Source organism: Mercurialis annua, linkage group LG8 (genome assembly GCF_937616625.2).
Source record: "Mercurialis annua linkage group LG8, ddMerAnnu1.2, whole genome shotgun sequence".
NCBI lineage: Eukaryota > Viridiplantae > Streptophyta > Magnoliopsida > Malpighiales > Euphorbiaceae > Mercurialis > Mercurialis annua.
Genome location: NC_065577.1, coordinates 1,740,652 through 1,753,773, shown reverse-complemented (window position 1 = coordinate 1,753,773; position 13,122 = coordinate 1,740,652). Strand labels below are relative to the sequence as shown.

Below are 13,122 nucleotides of genomic sequence, written 5' to 3'. Positions count from 1 at the left end.
AATTAATTATGACCATCACTAAATTTTTCAGTTTTTTTGTTTCAGTTATTAAACTATTTTTTTTGATAATTAAATTTTCATTTTTTTTCATTTTAATATTTCCAGTAAAAAATGCTTAGATGACAGCCGAAAATTGACATGTAGCAACCGAATTTTGCTAATTTTACTTTGAAAATTGATTACATATACATAATTTTACTTTAAAATGAATTTTTAGGTCAAATAATGCATATATGGCAAATTTTCATGTAAAAAAAATTAATTCCGGCTGACACCTAAGTATTTTTAGCTGGAAAATATCAAAAAAAAATAATTGAAATTTAATGATATAAAAAAAATTTATAACCGAAATAGAAAAACTCAAAAATTCAATAAACTTCAAGGTCAATTATCCGAATTACTAGTACTGAATATTTAGGCACACAACACAACAACCAAATTACTAGTACTGAATATTTACAATTTTGCCACTCTAGTACATTAAATGTACATGCCAGATAATGAGCTTTAAATAATTGCTCAAATGAAATGTCAGAATTCTCATTTAATACGTCGAATTTACAAGTATACAGCTTCTCAACCATTGAGATCGAATCTTTACCCTAATCAAACGGCTCACAAAAATCTCATTCACAATTTTTCAATATAAAATGTCCAATTTTCAATCACATCATCTTACATAGTTAATTTAGATAATTAACTTTCCTAATAGTTTATATTATCAAAGATTATCACACGGATTATGTTCATATAAAATACTTATCACATGGATTTATAGACGTTGATGTTATGTTAATTATCCTTTTTTTTTCTAATTCATCAATTTTTTTGATAATTGAAAAAAGAGAAATACTTGTACGAAAAATAAAACTTACAACCTAATAGAATTATGTCTAGCACTTATTTTAGTAGAATTATAATTCATTGTTTATTTTTTTTAAGAGAATCTATTGTTTATTTAATAAATTTTATTAAATTGAATCTAAAACAGTTTATAAAATTCAAAAATTTAAAAATTAAACCCGTTAATCTGACAGAACAAATAATTTATACTAACACGCGCTATCTAAAGATCAATTAAACAACTACCCAAATCCTAATTTTCATATTGTGATGGCTGATTTCAGCTTAGTCTTTTCTTAATGCAATCTCTATTACTCAAAAAAAAAAAAGTACAATCCGTCATCCATCTAATTACTTAATTAACAATTTTTTGTCCTCACTAATAAAAAAATTGCCACTAAAAAGAAGAAACAAAAAAAAAACATATCATATAAATCTCAATTGTTTATACATTTCACCCGCAAAATTAAATCTTCCAATTTACAAAAAAACATCAATTAAACAACTACCCAAATCCTAATTTTCTTTGATTCATCATACCCACAAAAAATTTAATTTTTTCAATTTTTTGGATTTTCCAATTATGCTTCAAAGACACGATTTTTCCTTATCTAGATGAATAAATTGATGTTTTGAAGAAAAACCCAGAAGAATTTAACTGTTTTTCAGCTAAAAATGGTGGAAATGGAGCTAAGTAGGAGAAAAAGTTCAGTTCTTGATGTTAAATTAGGGTTTTCTTTGATGTGTTTGATGATGTTTTCAACTAGTGTAATGGGAAGGTTTGTGGTGGAAAAGAATAGCTTGAGGGTCACGTCTCCTGATAAAATAAAGGGTACTTATGATACTGCAATTGGGAATTTTGGGATACCTCAGTATGGTGGTAGTATGGCTGGTGCAGTTACTTATCCTAAAGATAATAAGAAGGGGTGTAAGGAGTTTGATGAGTTTGGGATTTCTTTTAAGTCTAGCCCTGGTGCTTTGCCCACTTTTGTTTTGTTGGATCGTGGAGGTAACTGATTTTGTGCCCTTTTTAGTTGGTTTTAATTGGTTTTGATATGTTGATGATGATGTTTGGTTTGAATTTGAGATGTTTTTTGTGTTTTTTAAGGTGATTTAATTGGTTTTTGTAGTGATGTTATGTTGTTTTGTTTTGTTTTTGATAGGTTTTGTGATGTGTTCTTGAGGTAGTTTTAATTGTAACTTTTGTGTATGAGCTCATTTTAGTACTTTGGAGTGAGTTCAGGTTAGATTATTGTGGAATTTGAGATGTTTTAAGCTAGTTTAATTGGTTTCTGTAGTGAGGTTTTGTTGTGTATGACTGTGTGTTGTTTTGGTTTGTTTTTATAGGTTTTGTGATGTGTTCTTGGGTTAATTTGAACGGAGACTTTTGTGGTTGAGTTCATTTTAGTGATTTTTAGTGAGTTTAGATTAGATTTTTGTCGAATTTGATTGTTTTTGTGATGTTTTGAGCAATTTTTTTCATTGATTTGTGAAGTAACTATTTGTTTACGTTCAGTAGGGTTGTAGTATCTTTTTCTTTGTTAGGTTTTGAAGTGCATTTCTGTATTTTTTTTTCTTTAGAGTTAATCTCCTGTGGGTTTTGTCTTTTGAGTTGTGGGGTTTTTCGCTTTCTATGTTTGTGTTTGGTCCCATTTGCTTTGAGATTGCTGCTGAAGTACGCTTAGCTTCATTTGAGTTGACTTGTCTATTTTACCTTTAGATTGTTAATTGAGAAATTGGTTTTTGGTATCCACATAATAGGCTGAGCGAATTGAGCTATGAGTAGTAATTTATAGCTCCTTTTTGGTCACTTTGGGAAGGATGGTTTTACATTTTAAGTGTTTCTGGTGGAATTAGTTTGCTTTAGCTAATCGGGGATGTGTCGGCTTTTCTTTTGCACAAATGAGTGACTGAGTAAAAGTCGATTGCTATCTGCATATAATTATTTTATAGTGATTTAAAATAAAATCTGGACCGCACAAATACTTTTGAGAAAAAAATGTTTCAATCTGATTCTGTTTTCATAAATCGACTGTTGAAGTTTTTTTTTATTTATGTATTCAACTTTTATTATAGCTGTATTAATTAGTTATTATTGGTGCTTTTCAGACTGCTTCTTTGCTTTGAAGGTTTGGAATGCCCAGAAGGGTGGGGCTTCTGCAGTGCTTGTTTCCGATGACATTGAGGAACCATTGATCACAATGGACACTCCTGAAGAGGACGGTTCATCGGCTAAGTATATTGAGAACATAACAATACCTTCTGCATTGATTGAGAAGAGCTTTAGCGAAATGTTAAAGAAATCTATAAGCAACGGAGATATGGTTAATGTTAATCTTGATTGGAGAGAAGCTGTTCCACACCCCGATGATCGTGTGGAGTATGAATTATGGACCAACAGCAATGATGAATGTGGGGTGAAATGTGATATGCTGATGGAATTCGTGAAAGATTTCAGGGGTCCAGCACAAATACTCGAGAAGGGTGGTTACACTCAGTTTACACCCCATTATATAACTTGGTACTGCCCTCAGGCATTTACCTTGAGCAGGCAGTGCAAGTCACAGTGCATAAATCATGGAAGATATTGTGCTCCTGATCCTGAGCAGGATTTCAGTACTGGCTATGAAGGGAAAGATGTTGTTCTTGAAAACCTAAGGCAATTGTGTGTCTTTAAAGTTGCGAATGAAAGCAAAAAGACTTGGGCTTGGTGGGACTATGTAACGGATTTCCAAATCAGATGCCCCATGAAGGAAAAAAAGTACAACAAAGAATGTGCTGATAATGTTATCAAAACCCTAGGTATATAATATATCATGGCATCTCTCAAGTCTCAATATAGATTTTGGTTCAAACTTGGAAAACCAGAGTAATGATATGATATGGCCGATGTTACATTTGTGCAGGTCTTGATATAAAAAAGGTTGAGAAATGTATGGGAGACCCAAATGCTGATTCTGAGAATGCTGTTTTAAAAGAAGAGCAAGATGCCCAGGTATGTGTGTTGTTCATATTCTGGAGCATTTACTTTTTGTATTGTCTAATCTGTTAGAGCACTTGTTGCCTCTCGTAAAGTTTGAAATTTCCCATAGTAGTTCATCCATGCATAGTGGCTTGACAAAGACCTTCTTGCAGGTTGGCAAGGGATCAAGAGGTGATGTCACCATACTGCCTACTCTTGTTGTCAATAGTAGACAATACCGAGGTTTCTTTCTTAATCCTCTGATTTTTGAATGAAAATCTTTTTGCTCCGAAAAAATAATAATGGTTTAGTCACCAAACGCATGTGTTTGCAGGTAAGTTGGAGAAAGGCGCTGTATTGAAGGCCATATGTGCTGGTTTTGAGGAAACAACTGAACCAGCTGTTTGTTTGAGTGGCGGTAAGTTCTTTCTCGTGCTATTTTGTGGAAATTAGTTAGTCACGCTAAGGCGTTTCTTTGATGCCAAGATGGAAGAGGCCAGGACCATATGTAGATTACCAAGCATACCATCTTTCAACTAATGTTTGTTAGTTGCAAGTGTTGTTTGCGTGTTATTTTGTCTTCAGTTTTTGATTCGGAAATCTAATTTGTGACAGATGTTGAAACTAATGAGTGCTTGGACAATAACGGGGGTTGCTGGCAAGATAAAGCAGCCAACATTACAGCTTGCAAGGTTTAACTTGCTTCTCACACGCCATCTATTTCTCATACATATGTGGTTGCTGTAGTGTGTATTCGTCAATGTTTCTCAGCTGATGATAGTTTTATATGCTCAGGATACTTTTCGCGGGAGGGTATGTGAATGTCCCCTTGTTGATGGTGTTCAGTTCAAAGGAGATGGTTACAGCCACTGTGAAGGTGATTTTAATGCTTTTATATTGCTAAGTCGTTGAGAACTTCTTTGCTGTTAGTTCTAATAATATTATGTGATGCTTATTTCAAAATAAATAAATAAAAATGCATGATGTTAATAAAACATGAAGGAAAAGAAAGGCAGAGGCTGTTCCATGTTGCCCAAGTTTGTATAGATCATGCATTATACTCTATATTGAGTTTTGACAGATAGGTGTAGGGACCTGGCTCTTTAAATAAAAGTCAACCTGGTTCCAAAATTTAGTTTTTATTTTCCGGTCTAGTTATTGGTAGTGATAGATATATGTGCAATTGAGAGACTTATTGGAATAGTTTTCAACTCAGAGGCACTTTTGTCAATGAGAAACTGCGCTTAGGTTTAGTTTGCATCTAACCACTTTATTTCTACTTTTGCCTTTCACTTCATTGTTACTCGAAAACTTCTAAAAGAACTTTTATTTCAACTATGGGAGGTGGATTATTTCTTTTTACAGTGCTTTATGTGCATGGCATCTCTAGAAAAGTTTGTATCTGGACAGCGTATATTTATGTGGTAATCACCGAATCAAATATTTTGCAGTTAGTGGACCTGGGAAGTGCAAGATAAATAATGGAGGCTGTTGGCATGAATCTCGAAACGGTCATGCTTTCTCTGCTTGTTCGGTCAGTGGACTTCCATGCTATCTAATTTGTTATCCTCCTGAAAAAGAAACCAGCTTCATGTTCTTGCTGTTTTGATTTGCAGGATGCTAATAATGGTAAATGTCAGTGTCCTCAAGGTTTTAAAGGTGACGGTGTGAACACTTGTGAAGGTAAGAGAAGTTCTTATTTCATAGTTTGTTGTTCTATTGCTTCTGTCATGATAAGCAATAGAAACATTGCTCTTTAAGGGCTAAACCTATTTTAAGGTCCCTGAACTATACGTTTTTTGTTCATTAGGTTCCTCAACGTTTATTTGCTTCCTCAAGTCCCTAAACTTTCATTTTTTTGGTTCATCAGGTCCCTCAACTTTTATTTGGCTTCATCAGATCCCTAAAATTTCGTTTTTTGGTTCCTTAGGTCCTTAAACTTTTGTTTTTTTACTTCATTAAGTCCTTAAATGGATCTCCCATAAAGACCTAATGAACCAAAAAACAAAAGTTTAGGGATCTGAGGAAGCCAAATAGAAGTTGAGGGACCTGATGAACCAAAATTGTATAGTTTAGGGACCTCAAAATGGGTTTAGAGCCTTGTTTAAGATAATAGAACGTAAGAAAAAATGCGGAATGACAAGTTTTATGGTCTTATTCTTTAGCTTGGACTTCAAACTACCTGCTTTATTTGTTCCGCGACAATTTACTCAGTTGTCGGGAGGTGTTGATCAAAAACATTTGCTTTTACACTTTAATTGCGGTTCAAGTATGATTGCTAAATACAAATTGTAAGCTTGTCAACTATATTGGACATAAACTTATTGAGTCCTATGTTTCAGTGTTTTATTTCCATTTCTAAAAATGTTTCAGAAACTCTAAAACTCTATATTTATCACCTAGTTTTGCAAAAAAAAAAAAAAATTGTTCACTGTTCTCCATTTTGACATTTTTTTGGCTTCAGCGCTTCTGTTAGCTTGTTAGTAATCCAGATTGATAATTTCTCTTTCACTATCCTTACAGATATTGATGAATGCAAAGATAAGAAAGCCTGTCAGTGCCCAGAATGTAGCTGCAAAAATACGTGGGGCAGCTATGATTGCTCTTGCAGCGGAGATCTTCTATATATCAGAGACCACGATACCTGCATAAGTGCGTTTAGATACCATAATACATAACTAGTCTCTGTAAAAACAGTAAATACTATTGCTTGTTTTGATTTACACATTTCAATTAGCAGGTAAGAGAAGCACTGAAGTGAGATCAGCATGGGCGGCTTTTTGGGTCATTTTGATCGGCTTGGGAATGGCTTCTGGTGGAGGATATCTGATTTACAAGTATAGATTGAGGGTAAGCCGAGAAAATTTCCATTACATCTTACCGTATCTTATATTCATTCTCTTTATTGTTTTCCCTCCCTCATTTTTCATCATAAATGATATAGACTGTTGCAAACCTGTAAGAAATTTTCGAAAAAAATGAAAAAAAAACTTGCAATCTTTTCATTGTTAGATTAGAACTTGCCTGCTGATCGAGTTGCATATGGTTACTCTACTGGGTTAAATATTTTTGTGGTTACGGAACTATTGTTTTTCTACGAAATGGTTGCCGGATTTTAAAAAGTTGCAAAACGGTTACCGAATTATAGTCTTTTTACAGAACGGTTACTGAATCATAGAAAAGGTACAAAACAGTTATTGAACTATAACTTTTTTCAAAACGGTTACCGCCTTGCTGCTGTGTACACCGGCTTGCTGATGTGCACGGGGCAAAGTTGTACAGTCAGACAGCAAACCGGTAAATGTTTTCAAGAAAGACTATTGTTTGGTAATCATTTTGTAACTTTTTATATTTCGGTAACCGTTTTATAAAAAAACTATAGTTTGGTAATCGTTTTATAATGTTTCATTATTCGGCAACTTGTAAAAGTAGTTATAGTTCGGTAACCGCGAAAATATTTAACCCTTATTCTACTCAAGACTAAAGTGTTGGTGCTCTTAAATCAGAGTAGAGTATTTATCTCATTATCTGTACTAGCAGTAGATTGTTATGCACTGATTGAAAATTTTGATGTGTACATCAAAAGTTGTATTGTTACAAGTTTACGGTTACTGACTCAGGTTGACATTTTGGTTGGTTGTTGTTCTTACAGTCTTACATGGATTCGGAGATCAGAGCTATCATGGCGCAGTACATGCCACTGGATAGTCAATCAGAAATTCCAAATCATGTCAATGATGAACGTGCATGAAAATGACGATTATCGATCTTTCAAGTATTGCAAGGATGTTGTGATTCATACCATACCGTTTATCATCAAGTCAGGGTTTGATGCGTCGGTTTTATGTCTGTAATGTAAATGGACAATAAAGACATGTTAGAGTAGAAATTGCCATGTTTACACAAATAGCGACATGTTCTTACAGTTGAAGTAGGATTGAATTCGAGGCGGATTAAAAGGGATTTGGTTGTAACGTTTTGTAATTTTCCGCCCGTTCCCTTAAATTTAGCCCCTCGATTTAGTGGTGATTCTGCAATTCATCGATCCGGCTGTGATGACATCTATTTTTTTTTTCAAATGTCAATTTAAGGAGTGATAACTTTCTTGAGGATGATCAAACTAATTGCATTAGGCATCAACCCATTACCAAGTTTCTAAATGATTCTTGAGTGCATTGGCATGTCTTTGTTACATAAATTGATATGCTTCCCCATGCTGCTGCTTTAAATCTGCACGTGCAGGTTTTTTGTCGGTTTGAATCAGTCGAAATTAAAATTTTAGTTTTATTAAAATCAAATTTGAGTGAATTTATAAAGATCTAAATATTTTAGATCCAATTGAACTGTAGCAATCAGTTAGGTTTGGTTGATTATTTTAGGTTTATTTGAAATTTTTCAATTAATTCGTATTGAACGGATTTTTTGTTTTTTTTTTTTCATTCTTAGGTATTAAATATGCATATTCTAGTATTAAGTGATGGGCTGTGGTGGTTCGATGAACAATATAATGATAAAGGAAGTTTTAAAATAAGATTATAGCTTAGATTGATAAATTGTAAGGCAAAAGGAATTCATTTACCAACAACTTTAGTATTTTTATCAAATAGATTTTTATATTTTATTGATTTGGTACATCATTCTTTAGTAAATAAACCCACGACTCGTTGAAACTAAAGTGGCGTGATGCCCTAAATTTTGTACATATACACGCATAATATCAAGACACATGACACATCAACTCCAAACAAGTCGTGAGTGTATTCGACGGAACCAAAAAAATAATAAACAAAATTGGGACGATCATGATGTTGAAGTGGGAATCCCACATTGGTTGTGTGTGTGAATGGACTTGTGTTTATATATTAGTTGGGCACCTACACTTAATACCAATTGGTTTTAAGATGGAATCTAACACATGATATATGTGAACATCTTGCATATATTGAATGTTTAAATAAATGAATATGTAATACCTCCTCTTCTTATATAGAGGTAGAAAATATAGTTGTATGATGATTCTATTTCTTACTGATAGTAAGATGATGCTGTTGGTTGAGTCCTTTAGAAATAAGCCTTCTTAAGAGAATATTGGAAAGAGTTCTTGATTCATATGCGCCTTTTTTATTAATTCGTATTAAACGCCACAAAAACTGGCAAAACACACCACTACTTAAAAAATTTACACCACTTGATGCTATGACTCTGAAAAAGGAAGTATAAAGTCAAATCAAAAGAACACAATGCGGATTCTCGCAAGCCAAAAGCCACTTAATTTTCTCATACGCGCCTTTTCGACATAGTGTTTATATTGCGAGAATCTCGACTGTATCTTAAATTGGGTTTGAGTGATTTCTATGATCTTAAGAGTTACCAGGCTGAATCCTTAGGCTGTGGTATCCACTATTAGGTTGATTAGAGCCTTGAAATTAAGCTCGATATTCATCAATAAGATCAAAAAATTATCTTCAGTATGTTGGAGGCTTAACGGACCGTAAACAACATAAAACGTAGCCGATATTTTTATATCCACTACAACGGTGATAAACTTTCATCTATATAAATAAAATACCAAGCAGACCACTCTCTGACATATTATAAGATCGATAACTTTTTGATATACCATACTGAAATCTTATCAGAAATTTATCAGCCTTATAAATTTACCATGCCAAAGCTCAAAGCAGATAATAATTTCGTTAAAATTCTTCTATTATAACCGAATTACAATTATCCTCAGAAAGAATAAAGTTTTACACAATAGCCATCTCTCCTCAAATAATTTCAACTAATAACATAAATGATTTAATTAATAAATTTGCCTCCTCTTGCATTTTTCCTTAAGAGGGTTTCTAAACCTATACACAATAAGCCACCGTTATACGAAATCTCAATGACTTTATTTTACTGTTATCTATAACTTAAAATTATATATTATTGACAGAAATTTGAAGCACCAAATCTTCCTTTTCTCCAAATTTTAATCATCATCGTGTTAGTGAATTGAGCTTGAGATCGAGTCCAATGTCCATTCCATTGTAAGCAATTGGTGCATACATCCATAGATCATCAGAGCTTAGAAGCTACAAAAATCAAATTAAGAAATAAAAAATTTAGATATTTATTAAAATTTATATAATTGTTTTAAATTAATTTCAATTAGATTATTTTGTTACCTTAATTTGGAGCTGCAAGAACTTCACATATGCGACTGCTTCTTCAAGCATTGTGCTAATATCGACCTGTCATTTTAATTATCAATCTGGTCAATTTTACTTCAAATTAAAAATCCATACAAATATACATGCATATATCTTTATTAAATAGGTTAAATTTGCGAGTGGTACCAAACTTTTGTCTTACGTACCAATTTGGTACAAAAACTTCAATTTGTTTCAAAGTGATATATAAAAATTAATTTTTACTCATAGGACAATATTTTAGTACCACTCAAAGTTTTAGCTCATTAAAAATACAATATGAAGTGCTTACCTTTGTACCATTAGGAACAAGGTTCTGCAAAACCTTAAGCCTCTCATTAATTCTTTCTCTTCTTTTCTGCAATAACATAAAAATCAAATTCATCAATTCCCAAATATTCCATTGATTCTTAAGTCATGGAAAAATAGAACGCCTAATCACTCAAAAAAAATAATTTTTTTCAATTTTTTTTGTTTACGGTACAAAATATAAAATCTTAATGTTATTTCGATAAGTATATTTTAATTGAAAACATATTAGGTTTGAAAATATAAATTACCCTTGCATATATGCTCTGAGGATCAGTGGCCGCGCCGCGGCTAGCTCTTGTTTTGCCATTGGAGTTAAGAGCTAAGGTCCCTTTAGAGCTCAAACTTGAACTAGCACCTAGTTCCTGAGACGCATTCGAGTCGTCCTCCGAGCAGCAACTGCTCGAAGCCGGACCGTTATGACCGCCATTGGTTTCTTCATCAATGTTGCTACTGCTTGAAACAAGTTTCTGATTCTTTCTTGGCCTAACATTTCTCTTGTTCTTCTGTGAGAATAAAAAATAGAATTAGATCAGTTCTATTACTCCATTTTGACTTTTGTTTGAAAAAATAGAATAGTCGGTTATAATTGAAATGTACTTATCTGAAAATCATAAATAAGAAAAGAAAAAAAAATTAAATACATTTTAGTGCTTGTACCTTTTTTAAAAATATATTTAAAATGGGGCTTTTCAATAAAATTTAACATCCTTTTAGCTCAAAAGATCGAAAAAGAATTAAACTACATGTCGTTTGAGCAAGAAAATTTCGGCGTTTTAAGTAAAAATTTTGACACTGCCACTGGCGTCGCAATCAATTACGACACATTCTATTGAAACATAAAAGTTAAATTTCAAGACTTACATCAACTGCATTGCGTGATCGCTTCTTCAAAATCTGACTGCCACTTTTATCTTCCATTAAAGGCAATTCTGCTACTGCAATGTCATCTTCTTTCTTGAGTTGCAAGTTATTATCCGGCAAGCCGGATAATTCTTCAACACCGCCATTATTACCATTACTCGTTTCTTGATTCGAGCAATCTTCGCCTCCGATGAGATACGACGCCGTGTTATTCACATCTCCCAAGTATAAATCCATCGACATTAAATCTTGATGACTTGATGAAGCAGAAAAAAGAAAATTGCTCCCACCACTACAACTACTACTTCCTTGTGAAAAATTATACACATTAGTATTATTATTATTATTGTTATCGTTATTAGTAGACCAAAAATTATTACAAGATGACGAAACTCCGAAACTCGAACTCGAATCGAGGCAATTTCCGAGCAATTGCGCCATGAAATCCGCCTCATCGTTAGTGTACATTCCGCTTAGAGAACTCCATTCACCTTCCAAACTTGCTCCAATTGGCTCCATTAATTTTTTCTAAAGCTTAGTATATATTATATTATAGTTAGAAGAAGCTCGAAAAATGTCGAATTCGATTGAAATGAAAAACAGAAAAATGAGAAGTATTTATAAACAACAACGATCGAAAAGAATGTCGTGAAAGCATTGACTAATCTTGGTGTAACAATATCTAAATTCATTATTGGCAATTATTAGCACACGAAAAGGTCTTAACATAATTAATGGGGCCAAGTACAACTCATTAATCATATACAAATTTTGAGTTCAAATCAATTATTATGGAAATAAAATATAAACTAAGAGACACTAAAACACCTTATGACATAACTAAAAGACATAGATGATGAAAATGAAATTAAGATTATATTATAATTATGTATGTTTTAGTTAAGATTAAGGAAAAAAACAAAAACTTATTATAATTAGTCAATTATCTCATACTATTTGAGAGTGAGATTTGGTGAAGGAAAAAAGAATGACACCTGGCAATGGAGAGACGTGGGTGAGTTGAATATTTTCTTATAGAAAAAAGGGTCATTTACGTCCCTAAAATTTGTCTAAAAGATCAAGCGAGCCTCTAATGTCCGGAAATATTTCAAATATGTCCCTAATATCTTAAAAAGTGAACAATTATGCCCTGATTTTGACTCATAAATAAGACGTTAGGAGCCTGATTGTCAAGATTGAGGGGTCTGGTTATTCATTTTTTAAAACGTTAGGGCAATATTTGAACATTTTCGGACGTTGAAAGTTTACTTGGTCTTCGAATCAAATACTAGGGACATGAATGATTTTTTTCTTTTTTATATGATAATAGTAAACACAAGAAAGAATGAAGAAGATGAAGATGATGACATCAAAAGATCAGAATATTGGACGGTTGATATGGATTTGTATCGTGGGAAAGATTGGTTTTGGCTTGACATTCTTAAAAATATTGGCTGGTTTTTTTGTTAGTTATTAGACAATGTATCGTTTTACTAGATTTTTTTGTCTCCTTTCACCTACCAAGAGTTCAGAATTTGTTAAAAAAAATTGCGATATTTAGTGTTTATATATAATAACGAATATTAAAAAATTTCATTTACATAATAAAAAATCTTAGTTTTCAGTCAGGGGCGGAACCGTTCATCGGTCGGCTTTGGTAGGATCTTAATTAGGGGTGTAAATGAACCGAGCCGAGCCGAGCTTTGGAGTGTTCATGTTCGGCTCGTTTAACAAACAAGGTGTTCATGTTCGGTTCATGTTCAGTCGAGCTTTGAACGGAGTGTTCATGTTCGGTTCATTTAGATTTTATAGTGTTCATGTTCGGCTCGTGTTCAGCTCGTGTTCGTTCGTTTAGCCGCTAAACGAACAAGTTCGCGAACGAGCTCACGAACAAGTTCGATAAGTACTAAACGAGCTCGTTCACGAACGAGCTCGCGAGCGAGCTCG

General features: G+C 33.1%; 2 protein-coding genes across 2 annotated transcripts; one reads left to right on the top strand and one right to left on the bottom strand.

Annotated features, from left to right (window-relative positions):
* Window positions 1–1,286: 1,286 nt before the first annotated feature.
* LOC126660364 (vacuolar-sorting receptor 1-like) lies at window positions 1,287–7,917 on the top strand. The gene is made up of 12 exons (XM_050353824.2): window positions 1,287–1,852; window positions 2,953–3,645; window positions 3,750–3,838; window positions 3,979–4,048; window positions 4,140–4,223; window positions 4,421–4,497; window positions 4,601–4,682; window positions 5,257–5,339; window positions 5,422–5,488; window positions 6,329–6,457; window positions 6,546–6,655; window positions 7,458–7,917. The coding sequence occupies exons 1-12, from the start codon at window positions 1,519–1,521 to the stop codon at window positions 7,554–7,556; spliced, it is 1,917 nt and encodes a 638-aa protein (XP_050209781.1). The 5' UTR covers window positions 1,287–1,518; the 3' UTR covers window positions 7,557–7,917.
* Window positions 7,918–9,493: 1,576 nt separating this feature from the next.
* On the bottom strand, window positions 9,494–11,746 carry LOC126660365 (transcription factor bHLH84-like). The gene is made up of 5 exons (XM_050353825.1): window positions 11,176–11,746; window positions 10,563–10,817; window positions 10,295–10,360; window positions 9,979–10,044; window positions 9,494–9,885 (listed from the first exon to the last, which is right to left on the bottom strand). Exons 1-5 carry the CDS (start codon window positions 11,692–11,694, stop codon window positions 9,790–9,792), a joined length of 1,002 nt encoding a protein of 333 aa, XP_050209782.1. The 5' UTR covers window positions 11,695–11,746; the 3' UTR covers window positions 9,494–9,789.
* Between the last annotated feature and the right edge of the window lie 1,376 nt (window positions 11,747–13,122).

Bases quoted from the DNA above. Each gene is read 5' to 3' on its own strand.
- LOC126660364 (XM_050353824.2), top strand. From the start codon at position 1,519: ATGGTGGAAATGGAGCTAAGTAGGAGAAAAAGTTCAGTTCTTGATGTT. The intron at 4,498-4,600 runs GTTTAACTTGCT...TTATATGCTCAG, and splicing joins CCAACATTACAGCTTGCAAG to GATACTTTTCGCGGGAGGGT. The intron at 6,458-6,545 runs GTGCGTTTAGAT...TTCAATTAGCAG, and splicing joins AGACCACGATACCTGCATAA to GTAAGAGAAGCACTGAAGTG.
- LOC126660365 (XM_050353825.1), bottom strand. From the start codon at position 11,694: ATGGAGCCAATTGGAGCAAGTTTGGAAGGTGAATGGAGTTCTCTAAGC. The intron at 10,818-11,175 runs GTAAGTCTTGAA...TTATTCTCACAG, and splicing joins GATCACGCAATGCAGTTGAT to AAGAACAAGAGAAATGTTAG. The intron at 10,361-10,562 runs GTAATTTATATT...ATGTTATTGCAG, and splicing joins CTCAGAGCATATATGCAAGG to AAAAGAAGAGAAAGAATTAA.